This window comes from Aspergillus bombycis (genome assembly GCF_001792695.1).
Source record: "Aspergillus bombycis strain NRRL26010 chromosome Unknown contig00001, whole genome shotgun sequence".
Taxonomy (NCBI): domain Eukaryota; kingdom Fungi; phylum Ascomycota; class Eurotiomycetes; order Eurotiales; family Aspergillaceae; genus Aspergillus; species Aspergillus bombycis.
This window is the reverse complement of record NW_019170003.1, coordinates 508,652-521,186: the sequence shown is the minus strand read 5'-3', so window position 1 is coordinate 521,186 and position 12,535 is coordinate 508,652. Positions and strand designations below refer to the sequence as shown.

Genomic DNA, 12,535 nt, shown 5'->3' with positions numbered 1-12,535 from the left:
GTGGAGGATTGCCTGGATTGGTTTATGTTGAATTATTTGGTGTGTAACTATATTTTGGAATAAGAGAGGTAGGGTAGTAGGATAATGCTTGACTTGTATGTTTTGCGAAGTACAAAATTGAAAATGAACTGCTACTGTAGATATTACATTGATTAAATATCTCTCCATATCTCCTCTATTGACACGGAGTTGGGGCGTTTCCGTACCCGTTCCCGCTCCTGCAGAACCAACTCCGTCGGGGTTCAATCCATGACATAGGATATACTAAACGGATGCTGCTTATCCCCGTTAGGTAACCACTCATTACATTTCTGTGCATCGTTAGCATTGCGGATGTCTGTAAATATTTTATAGCTACAGCCATTCGTACACGGTATGTGTGTAGTAAGATGCATCATTATAAATCCATTCATTTATTATTCCTTAGCGATATATCTAACTTAAATCCTCTGACCAATTCAGAAAGCTATCCAAGTCCCACTGATTCATGTTGAACAGAGGCAGTTCCAATGTGGCATCTGTGTCCACGGCTTCCAAATCTGACAATATTGACGCCCATTCACCACGTATCTTCAGCATCATCATGGCTAGCTTACTGTACGGATCCCGAAGCTCTCCTTCACTATGAATCCCTACAACTTGCGCCACTGTATTCAGTCGATCGGCTAGCTGACCAGTAATAAATACGAGATCCAATGTACTTCGAACAATAGCTCGATCCCATCCAGGGTAATCGAAAGTGGAAAGACGGAAGAGAGTCACAAGGCAGTGTGAGGTGTAAATTAGATCGGGTAGGGCGATAGAGGTAAGTTCAGCGACGGGAACACTTATTAATAACTCACAGAAAGCCTTGACGGCCTTTAAGCAAGTGTAGAGGTGATCAAGGCGTTGCGGGTCTGTATATTCTGTGTTTGTTGTTGGCTTGCTGAGGGCTGTCTCGTAGAGGCTGACCTCGGTATGAATGAGGTGAAACAGGATGGACCCTATGACCAACGTCAGATGAGTATAGACTAATGGAATGTTAAGATTCATCAACTTACTATTTTCGGCCAGATCGACAGGGATCTTAGATTTCAAGGTTTGAAACCGCGTCTGTATAGCTTTCATATGAAACGATGCCGGCGCTCGGGAGGCGATATCAATATCGTAGAGATTCTCATTCCAAGGTCCCTGTAAGATCATATCCGCCAGCAATCGTGTGCGCGTAATTTGCGCAAGCACAATGTCGTTGGGTGACTCGTCGCTTTCGGATAGGGTATTGAGACATTCTTCCATATGAGGCGTCCATCGGAGCGGATCCATTCGCCCCAAGAATTGTGCTATTCTACGATCCGTCGCAGTCAGTAAAGTGAAACAAGTCATCATGAGCTTGGATTGGTCCAGGCTTACAAGGAACTGAGAACAAAACAACCAAGCACGGCTCGCCGTTCGTTCATGGTTCGCTTGGTTGAAAGCGACGGTTTCAAATGTGGCAGATGACCCACTGCATTGCAATTTGAGGTCGCCATGCATAAATCCGGCGGCGCAGGCTTGTTGAGACCAAGCTCGAAGACCAATCCAATCGCCATCTGTGTATAGATACACAGCGATGACTTCTGCGGCTGGGTTAGGTATGTGACCCTGTCAGACGGTGAGCCGCTAGGTATTTCCAGCGTGGAAAAGGTGGTTTACCAGGCGAGATACACCAAGACCCCTTGTAGAAGGTCCAGGCTTTTTGTGCAATCCACAAGCAGTCTCTTACCTGCTACTTCACGAATACTAGCACATAATTCAGATTGACGGGACGGATGCTTGCATTGGACTGCTGCGATGCAACGCCACAGAAAGGGAGACTGCTCTTTAACATCCTTTGCAGACAGAGTATCCGGAATATGAACAACTGGGAAAACTGGGAGCTTCTCTTCACGGAAAGAGGCTAGACAGGCTTCTTCTTCCGAGTCTTTGCCTAGATATGGCACAGATATCACAGCCCCAAGCAATTCTGAATTGCTATTGGGGGACTCGGCCCCAGAAGTGACGATGTTTGTGTTCATGCTGGTCCCTGTATTACTAGTAGACAGTGAGAGGGGCTGGAGCTGTGACTGTCCGGCCGAAGCCAATAGAGTCATCAACCCGTCGAGCTTGTGCTCCAGCTGCACCCTCTTCGAAAGCGGTTTAAGCTTTCGTCGCCTGACAGGCTGCATACATTCCTTATTCAAGCGGTGGCACCTATCCCAATTAAGAGTGCTGCACGATTCGATGAATGCAATGCGTAAGGACCCACCTCTCACAAGTGCTACCGCCAGCTCGAGGAATACATTTACATTTTGCGCGGGCGCAAGTGACACAGGCACGACCATAAGGTCCAAGTTCGCGATGAACGGTGTTCATAATTGAATAGAGCTGAGTCGTGAAGCGACGAAACGGGGTTTGACGGATGCCACCGGAGAAGCGGCATTCGGGATCGGAGGGGTCGGATTGTCCGGTTACTGCCCTAGGCTGATGTACTAAATTCCTGCTCAAATGAGCTTAAGAGCAGGGATATGCAATTGTACAATTACTAAGCTTACCTTCTCCGCAATTGACACTTAAGAGTCAGCCGAAGAGTGAGAGTCATATTATGAAATACAAAACTGTAGAGGCGGATCAAAGTATACATAGCTGCGCTTCCATTATGGCTGGTCCGGCTGTTTGTGGTTGCAAATATATTACACATACTAATAATCCAAAGTGGGTTTTAGATTGATTACCAAGAGCGTGGGATATGTGCAGGGACGCTGAGAGATTGCAAAAGTCGGGAGTGTAGAGCTCAACCCCTTGGGGGCTCTTGGAACAAAGAGGATTTGATCCGTGAGCAGGGTAACCTGGACGTACATTACAAGGGGGGCTTTGTACTTGGTGATGAGAAGGGTGATATGGGCTGCGAATTGTAGGAGAGCAGAAGTTGGCGTGGACCGGGGGAAGGGGGGGGTTATACTAGCACACCAAGGCTGTAAGGCCACAAGGCTGCAGCGGCACGTCGGAATTTTGGAGTTTGGTTCACGGGTCCTCACCAGTACCTTGTCCAATATTGGTCAGGGCATGATGCTGTAGAAAAGTTCGATTCAGTGTATTAATATATGGTACACTATTAATTAAAATCTATATTAATAAAAGTGCAACAAAAGCTGAACATAAGCCGGGTATCCAAGATTAGATTATATCCGTCCCCGTGCTAGAGGGCGTCCTGTATGACGGGCCAGCCATCGACATATCCCAGATAACTGTATCCCAGCCGGGCTTCCTGTTAAAACATCAGCAAGGTGACAGGGTATGAAAGGTTTAGAGATGGGTTGGGGACTTACCCAGAAATCATAACTGATAGTTGTGTTTACTGTTCTGGTTAGCTTACTCGTCCTTTAGCACCGGAAAAGAGACTCACAGTAGTGATAATACAGAATATCTCCAGTCTCCCCAGTTAAAACCCCCTGTCCTCCCGGTGCGTAAACGTCGTTATTCGAGCCATAAATGAGCTCTCCTCCGCCCTGAGTAAGCTCTTCCCCTTGTTTGTCTACAAACGGACCGTGAGGGCTCTCGGAGCGTCCGACGCGGATACTATATCTATGGTATTGTTAGCGTGAACCGTTGTCAAATCAACACAAAATGCTAGAGTGACCCTCGAGAGGGGGGGGAGGGGAGTCAAGTAAAATGCCAACAGGACGTACTCTTCACCGGGTGGTGGAAGGTTGCTAGGATCATAATCGCAGCACTGGCCCCAGCTCAGCCAGAGATAGTAGTACGGTGCATGGTAAGAGATGTAAGCACCCTCAACCGGGCGGCGACCAGACGAATCTTGACAGAGAGGATTGGGGTTTTGGTTCTGGGACTGGACTGGCTCAGGCTGTGGATGCTTTGCTAGATGATGCGCATTGGCTCCAGTTGTGTTGCTGACCGAGCGGAGGTCTTGATTCAATGGGACCTGCCATATTCCAGACCAATAGCTGCCAAAAATCAAAAGTCCTTTATCTTCGACGACCAGAACTGCAGGGTCAATGGCATTTACTTCATTGAATGGATGCTCATCCGAGCCCTGTCCTGTGCCCGACTGAATGATAGCCCCGTGGTCTGTCCACCCTCCTGGACCTGGTGATTGCGATGTGGCTACACCAATAGCGCTGTCGCGACACCCGGCGTTGCTGACTGAGTAATAGCAATAGAAGATCCCGTTGACTTCGATAGTCGTAGGAGCCAGGCTTTGCACGGTCGCCTTTGGGGATGATACTGTCTTGATCCAGGACACTTCCGATCTGCGTCCACGGTCCGGCTAGATCGGATGCCTGATGAATAACGATGTGCTCTCCTACACCATAAGCATAGTAGATGCCACCAACATTGATGACGGTCGGGTCATGGATTTTGAGGTCGGTAGCTTGCGTAGAAGGTGATGAAGAAGGGCCTGAGCGCGGTATGCTCCTGCATAGAGAGACCGTAAAAAGGGAGAATAATGTCTGTATGAGGACCATCTTAATATAATCACGATTGAACAAGCATTTATTATCAGGTCCGGGAGTGTTCAGGCTAGGTACGAGAAATAGCATGCTAATAAATGGAGCCCCAAGCAAGCCCCTGCTCGGCGGCCAGGGAACTCGTCCCCATAGTCTTTTTTTTTTTTCCCTCTCCTTCTTCTCCCGTTTCCTTTTTTGCGAGCACAGTAGATCAGGAAGTATAGCAGCGTAATCTAGCACATGGCCTCGCAGGGTCACCAGAATGCCCCCAGGGGCGTAGCATCCCTAGTCTGGAATAACAAGATCAGCAACAGTTTACCACGATAGGAAACTGTTCAGTAAATAATCGGACCTACGCAACTCCGTTCTCAAACACCCTGGACGAAACTTCCAAGTCAACAAACGGAACTATTAGGACTGGGGTGTGGGCCCTTGTTGTAAGAAGCGCAAACGCAACCGGTAGTGAATAGCTCCAACCTTAGTGTGGCCAAATTTTAGACCCGTTCGAGATAGCCTGTAGTTCATAGATACACAGGGGATACGGTTCATATGTCCATGACAGATCAACACGGATGATCGCCACGGGTAACGTGGATTAGTATCATGTTTAGGGAGAATGTGTGTATGCCGAAAAGAAGCACTTCGTAGTACGGGACTTCTTACCGAGATGTTCATCGGTTGTAACTCTTGCGTAATCTCTGGGAGGAAAGGAGGAAACCCGCACTGGGACCGCTCGAGAGAGGATTACGACATCACTCGAATGATTGCAGAAAATCAATGCACTTACTAATATAGCAACGTCGGGGTTGGTGGTCTCCGAGAGAGTTTCGACGTTCGCATAAGGGATGCTTATCCCATTATTGCCTGAAGAAGTGGAGCCGCCTCCTTCCTACAGATTTTAAAAAGTTGACTCATCCATTGACGCGCACTGCTTCCCGGATACATCAGAGTTGCACCTCTATCTAGTAAATGGTCCGAAGATCGTTATGGGTGGGTACCTGAATGGAGAGGATAAAGTTCCATACGGAACGCAACCGTGAACCGTGGACATAAATAGTAGGGTACCGTTTATCATGTGCGGGGCTGAATTCTATTCGACAACGCCCGAGTTAAGAAAACAGCAAGATAAAAGATACAATATCTACCACTTCAAATTCTACTGTAGGTCGTTAGGGGATGGATCGATGAGGTTACATTTGACAACATCGCCTCCGAAGGATGACTGATCTGCAAGGTGATCAACGGATTTTCGGCCGATCTAAAATAGAGGACAATCATTGCGCCCAATATCAATCATACATCACGGTAGAGCTCATGAGACGTATAATTAGGAATCCACCAACGCCGAGTAGTCCCACTCTCTGAGTGCGATTACCGGGGGAACAAAATACCCGATGTAAAAATAAAAGCCATACGCTCACACATCGCAAGGGGATTAGTGGACGACGATCTTGTCCACTTCATCCTTGGCCTCGGTCCATGTCTCCAGGTTTTTCCGGGCCCAGTCCAGATGGCATCGGGCATATGCGACCTACAGAAAATACCTCAATGTTAGCGTTTCCCTCAGCCATACTTTGCGGTCCTCGTTGCTTACCATGTAACGTCGCAGGTCACCCTCCTTATCCTTCTGGAATCGCTTCAAATCCTGCAAAACACCTGCGCTGGCATCTTTGACGTCCTTTTCCGAAACCTCAAGTGCTTGCTCCAACTGTGCATATTTTGTTAAAAAACTAGATATAGGGGAAGGGGGCAAGGGCCATCAGAGCCCAAATGCAGCGTGGTGAAACTAACCTGAAGTAAACTCTCCTTCGTTTTTCCAATCTGATCTCGTCGCGTCCTCTCCGGGTCAACATCAACAAACCCGTGGACTGCGTGGCTGATACGCCCAAACAACTTGTTCGTCATGAATGTCCCGCTGGCTGACTTGCGATGTGCTGGAGAGGAGGATGTCTCAGGCCGTCTTGATGGGGATACCGGGGGTAACGGCGCATGCGAGCCGATCGACTCCCCATGGGTAGGAGGAAAGTCTGAATCGATAGAAGTAGTGTCTTCCGGACCAGCGGGGCGAATATTTGATTCATGGCTGCCCGGTCCGCTTGTAGCCGACGATGTAGATAAGGAGCGTTGCGATCTCGTCCCTGATCCTTGAGGTGACGTCCGATTCAGGTACTGTTCAATACGTTTTGCTTCCAGCTCGCTCCGTTCCAGAGAATCCAGCAAGGCCTTCTTCTTAGCTAACTCATCCCTCGTCATTTCTTCCTGCACCCGTTTCAGTACCCGGTAACGTAGGACACTACGAACAATGCTAGCGAACTGTGCACTTTCCCTCATAGGTTCGGCAAAGCTTGCACTTAATGCATTGGAGAGCTCCTCGGTTTCGATGTAAGATGTGTCTGCTGCCTGACCAATTCGCTCAATCGCCGCGGCTACCGTGGGTGATTGTTCGGATAGAGAGAAGCCGTTGTATCGTGCCCCAAGCTCCATGAGGTCTGCTGACAATGAAGACAAATGCGCCAGTGTTCGACGATTGACTTTCTCGATATTCCCTTGCAATAGCAGCTCAAGCTCCCGTGTAGATGCCTCGAAATTGATGAAATATGGGTCCAACTCTTGCTCGCTCAATTTGCGGGACTCCGGAGGGAAACGCCCTAAAACATCGGGGCTCGGCGCATCAACTGGGGGAGGTGCAGCTGAACCTGTATGACCAGAAGTACCCTTGAGCTTCGCGGAAGAAGATGGTACCGGTAGCCAGGCGTGTGCGGCTGTGGGATTGGCGGGGTCTAGGGGAGGTGCTTTCAAATTGTTCTTGGGTACCGAGGATGCGGGGTGCGAATGAAGGACCTCGCTCTATGTTCGAATTAGCATTTCCCGTCGAGTTCAAAGGTGCTCGGTCCATACATACCCAGCTAACATTAGGATCTAGAAACCTCCACCAAACGCCGTCCTCACGGACTTCCTTCATTCTGCGACAGCGGTTCAAAAAGACCGCCAGCATCCGCTTTCGGAGCTCAATTATCGCAGTATCCTCCTTAGCCTTGGTAGGTTTGGCTGCATAATCCGCCATTGTATGTTTCTCAGGGATGGGAGGGATGACGAGTGTGGGATGGAGGTTCACAAGAGTCTGTCGCAGGGAGGCGAACTCAGAGTATCGCCGCCGGACTTCCAAATCCTACATATGTTAGTCGAATAAATAGACGCTCTCCTAGCTGCATCATAACATACTCCAGTTCGTATGGTGTACACGATAAAGCTTCCACCACCCTCGTGGTTCTTGCCGGCATCGATGATGAGGATCGGCATCTCCGGGTTCTCATAAAGAATTTGTTCTATGCGGCTATCGTAAACGGACTTCCCGTAGTAGCCATGACTGGCGGGTTGGTTATCATATCCTTCATTTTCCTCATCGCTAAAATCACGCGGATGTGAAAGGTAGTCGTCGGTCGGATCCTGGGTTGACGCCTTGCTGGAGGGGGAAGGAGGAGTGTATTCACGTTCGTAGAGAGCTTGCAGAGGTTAGTCTGTGCGCAATGAATTAGGCAGTGAGCCTTACTTGGAGAAAGGTTCGCCGAATGTAAGGATTCGGAGAGACGGGCTTCGGGATCGAATGCGCCGTATGGGTTGTTATCCTCGTCGTTCCACATCGTGCTGGTACGGCAGGGAGACCGGAGGCTGGGCAAAGCAGCCCTGGAAATCTAAAAATCTGAGCTAAGCGAACAACACATAGACGATAGCCTGGAGGTCGTAGGAATAGTTATATAGGATGTCAAATTAAGATATTACTAGGTTCAAGCTGTTGGTAGAGAGGGAGCAGTGAGATGGCTGAGCTCAAGGCATCAATAGCTGGAGCCGCGGGAAAGTCACCGCCCGCAACAATTCGCGGGGATTCAACGTCACAGACTTCGGGAAGCCACAGGGACCAAAACGGTCATTCTTATCGGAGTGGCCCAGCGCGCTAGGCCTATTTTAGCGGTCCACGTTTCTTCAACAAGCCCACAACAATTTATAGAATGAGCTTGGTATGTACATACGTACGGAGTATGTGTACATGCTGTCATTTCTCTATGGTTCTGACTACAGGATGACTTACTCAATACGAAGAGGCTATACTTATTGCAATGAAACCCTCAAAGATCTATGCATGCAGCACCCCCTAATAGCTAGTTATGTGAAGCGTGGTTTCGACAGAGACAAACCAGTCTAGAATATCGTACAGCCCGTCAACCAAGGGCCTGAAATCAAAATATTCGGGATTTTACTGAGGCAGTTCTGTGTACTTGTAGATGACATCATGCCTCGGCCCGTCATTATCCAGCGAACCTCATTTCCGCTCGTTAGCCAAGCCTCATGCGCTCTCTTTATCCTCTCCAACTAGGTTCTCCTGGGCGTATCCAGAGAGCAAAGTCATCAGGTGACCTTTTTTCAAACGAATGAGATAAAATTGGCTCTTCAACTCATGCAAAGGTTGGTTGCTTAGGTTCCACGGCTCCAACCGTGCATAGGAATGGCCGGCTTCGAAATACATAGACCCATCTGAAGTACGGAGTAGCGCAGGCGAATTTATTCGCGACAATCTCTTCACCGAATTCCACGATATTTTGGGTCGTACTCAGTGACCCACGTCACCTCATCTAGACCTAGCACGTCGAGGTCTCTCATGTCACGCATAAAACGTCCTTCGTACTCTTGTGTAAGTTTTGCTAAGGCCATGTATTCATTTCCTGGTATTGTAGAGCTTTTAAGGTCACCAAGATAGGGCAGGATGACGTCTTGGATTGCTTTGGAGAAGGCTGGATTGGTAATAACTGCGTTTTTGGGTGAGTTGGGCGTATCTGAGGACGCGTGACCAAACATCGTGGCTACTCGTAGGATCGTCGCAGCTGGTAGCAGTACGGACATGCATCCTGACCTTGGTTTCGTCATCACCAAGCTTTTTATTGCCTTCAAAGTCCCTCCTTCTAGTATTCCTCCGTATATATCTGCGCTTCTTCTTCGAAGTCTTGTGGTTGGAATCCGGGATTGGTCAAGAGCATGCTCTGACGAATATAAGCGAAGTATGCTAAACGCACCATCTCAAGAATCTCGGACGTAACACTTAGATGCGATGAAAGAAAGTTAGGAAAAATGTTGTTGTCTTCAAGGCACAATTATCTAATTGAGTCAATGACAAGTCCACCAAGGGAACACACCCCGAAGAATTCGATGGCTAGCTGCATCATCATAGGCATTAGGACCATACACATACCATCTAACCTTGCGACCCTCGGGGTCAAGGGGAATAAAAAGACGTTTTGCATCGAGTGAGAGAGTTCAAAACTTTTAGCCATAGGGGCTTAGAATTCGCATATATTAGTAGCTGCATCCAAGGAGGCTATTTGCGTGAGTCCATAGTAGTATCTTGCAAAGGATTCATTGACGTTGTGGTAAGTAGTTGAGTTGATAACTGTATTTATATCTACGCGCGGAGGGATGACTGCAAACATTCCTCATATGTGATATACTTTGTCAGTAATGCCACAGAGTTGTAATATTAAAATATAGATTTCAAGGAAATTAAATCGACTTCTACAGATTGACTCATCCATTGCTCTTTGTTGACATTGAGGACGAGGCTGTTGAAGGAAATGCTGCGTTCTTGGGGAGAGTCGAAGACTGAGAAGTATGACACAAGTTACAACCCTTGTCAACAACAATAACTCGGAACTCGGGAACTGCCCACCACCTTCGCATTTCTCATTTCTTCACTCACCATCGTCGGAATGAGGGCATGCTGGGTATTTATAGTCGCACTACTCCTAGCACCACTGGCATTTGGATCAGAGCCAGTAACAAAGCTGATTATCGACACGGATCTGTTTAGCGATGTTGAGTAAGCTTGTGTTGGTCTCAGTCTCATATTCCCCGCCCGTTTCTGATGATCTCCTCAGCGATGCAGCCGCTCTTTTGGTGGCTTGTGGCCATCCAATAGCGACGCTAATAGGCGTCATAATCAATTATCCATCGATATACAGTGCCTTAGCTGCATCCAGTATTCTCGGGTATTATTGCCACTCTGGCGTTCCTGTTGGCCTTAAACGACCGTTTTCCAACGATACCTTCTTTGACACCTGGTCATACCAACTTGGGGAATATGCAAGCAAAGTCGCATACAACTGGCGACATAATGCATCGATGCCATGGGGAGACGTAAGTACTGCTTGGTATCCCGTCGAGCTGTATCGAAAGCTTTTATCGGAGGCGGATGATCACAGTGTGAGAATTGCCAGTATTGGATTCCTCGACAACGTGAGTATTTTGCCAAGATTCTTTGCTTGAAGCAATAGCTTAAGTATTTCCTAGCTCTCTGAGCTTCTTTCATCACCGGGTGATGCATACTCTCCGCTTTCAGGGCATGAACTTGTAAAGACTAAGGTGGAGGAACTCGTCATCATGGGTGGAGCATACCCGTGCGGATATGAATATAATTTCTACGGCAACAATGCTTCTGCAACTGTCCATGTGGTAAGCACTTGGCCGGGGCCCATAACATTCTCTGGGAGTGAACTTGGGGCGGCCGTCTACTCGGGGGCGCGGTTGACGGTAGAGGGACCTGTCGGTGATCCAGTCAATGCAGCTTACCGGTGGTACACGTATGTTGCTTCATGTTCCACAGGCGATAAATTCTAACTGACATTACAGCGGGTACAACACGTCTCGGAGTTCGTGGGATCCCCTTACTGTACTCTATGCCATCGACGGATTGAGAAACATGTTTGAATACGCAAACAAAGGAGGGCATAACTATGCTTACCCCGATGGTAGAAATGAATGGCTTCCAGACAACTCTTTGTATCCGCAGAAATACTTGAAGCTGCGAATGTCGGAAATACAAGCTGGTGAGCTTTTGGATGAATTGTACCTCGACATGGCGACAAGAGCTGCAAGGAGATAATAGGCAATTGATTTTTAGGATCAGTTTGCTTGGAAAGACATAACTTGGCTGTGACTGACACGACAATGAATGGGGCGGAAATTGCCAGTCGACGTAGGCTTAATCAACCAAAATTAATCACCCAGTCTCCTTTAGGTAGGGAGCATTGCTGAGGGGACATTCATTTGAACTTAAGGGTTGTTTGCCTGGTCCAACCTGTCTAAAGTCGACTTGTATTGCATCGATCGTCCACGTGCTTGCATTGCTAGATAGGGCCCACCAATATTGGTCTTGTCCAAGAGAAATTGTTGATAGCGTCTCTACTGGAACGTCGGCGCCCACAAGCCCGCTATCCAAATATTGTGTATCTTTATAGAATAGCTTGTTTTAGTGGTAATTATAGTAAAGTATGCTATACTTTGGAAAGTAATCTTCAAGCATTAAAAGCTAGCGGGTAGCGGGCTACTATCCCAAAATATGTGCTCAATTACAGGGCAACATCAAGTAATCGTCATGCCACCGTTCAGTTCGGTAATAACTGAAGTGAGAATCGTACCAGCCTCATACAGCAATAGCAACAGGTGACAGTAATGGAATACCCAACAACTGTGTAGTGTTAATATGATCCAACCACTATAGATCGGGGAAACATAATTCGACCTGCAGGACCCAAGACGACTGATATGATATATATTATATCAAATTACTCCTGAGATGAAGACTAATCAAGCCATATTGAATAATTTAATATAGTTTTGCTAAATACGACGCTAATTGGCCGAACATTCGCAATGGCCAGGTAAAGATTGAAGAATCGTCAGCCCTGCTTGGACTATTTCTCCTATCGTCAGGACATGCGAAAGTGTAATTTAGGCAACGACATAATGTTTCAAACACCACTTAAGACAGGGTCAACAAACGGCATCGATCTACGTGGTGTAATTTATCCATGTATCATATGTAGGGTCTAGTCTCCATAATCCGGACGCATAGCAAGAAATCCCTCCAATCGCGCAATGCACGCTTATTGAATGGCATTTACAGGGTGAGTCCGGCACTGGTCGGAACATATATCTGGATACTTTTTGTCCGGCCCTTGAATTGAAGTGGAAGTGATCGGCTCAGGGGTCGGATATTATTGACCGGGGGCTAGATTACGTAGGTT

General features: G+C 47.7%; 5 protein-coding genes across 5 annotated transcripts; 1 reads left to right on the top strand and 4 right to left on the bottom strand.

Moving 5' to 3' along the window:
* Positions 1-435: 435 nt before the first annotated feature.
* On the bottom strand, positions 436-2,493 carry ABOM_000196 (transcription factor domain-containing protein; the record flags this gene model as incomplete). The annotated part of the gene is made up of 5 exons (XM_022527326.1): positions 436-983; positions 1,041-1,324; positions 1,390-1,620; positions 1,672-2,208; positions 2,264-2,493. Coding segments are annotated over 5 exons (1,830 nt in total), but the record flags the coding sequence as incomplete, so codon positions are not given.
* Positions 2,494-3,193: 700 nt separating this feature from the next.
* On the bottom strand, positions 3,194-4,481 carry ABOM_000195 (arabinan endo-1; the record flags this gene model as incomplete). Its single annotated transcript, XM_022527325.1, has 5 exons — positions 3,194-3,262; positions 3,324-3,352; positions 3,401-3,579; positions 3,684-4,095; positions 4,160-4,481. The coding sequence occupies 5 exons, from the start codon at positions 4,479-4,481 to the stop codon at positions 3,194-3,196; spliced, it is 1,011 nt and encodes a 336-aa protein (XP_022394790.1).
* Positions 4,482-5,898: 1,417 nt separating this feature from the next.
* On the bottom strand, positions 5,899-8,104 carry ABOM_000194 (PX and BAR domain-containing protein; the record flags this gene model as incomplete). Its single annotated transcript, XM_022527324.1, has 6 exons — positions 5,899-5,994; positions 6,058-6,171; positions 6,255-7,310; positions 7,366-7,632; positions 7,686-7,966; positions 8,014-8,104. 6 exons carry the CDS (start codon positions 8,102-8,104, stop codon positions 5,899-5,901), a joined length of 1,905 nt encoding a protein of 634 aa, XP_022394791.1.
* Positions 8,105-8,805: 701 nt separating this feature from the next.
* On the bottom strand, positions 8,806-9,314 carry ABOM_000193 (uncharacterized protein; the record flags this gene model as incomplete). Its single annotated transcript, XM_022527323.1, has 2 exons — positions 8,806-9,036; positions 9,087-9,314. The coding sequence occupies 2 exons, from the start codon at positions 9,312-9,314 to the stop codon at positions 8,806-8,808; spliced, it is 459 nt and encodes a 152-aa protein (XP_022394788.1).
* Positions 9,315-10,219: 905 nt separating this feature from the next.
* Positions 10,220-11,391, top strand: ABOM_000192 (inosine/uridine-preferring nucleoside hydrolase; the record flags this gene model as incomplete). The annotated part of the gene is made up of 4 exons (XM_022527322.1): positions 10,220-10,329; positions 10,388-10,745; positions 10,800-11,089; positions 11,139-11,391. 4 exons carry the CDS (start codon positions 10,220-10,222, stop codon positions 11,389-11,391), a joined length of 1,011 nt encoding a protein of 336 aa, XP_022394789.1.
* Positions 11,392-12,535: the final 1,144 nt, after the last annotated feature.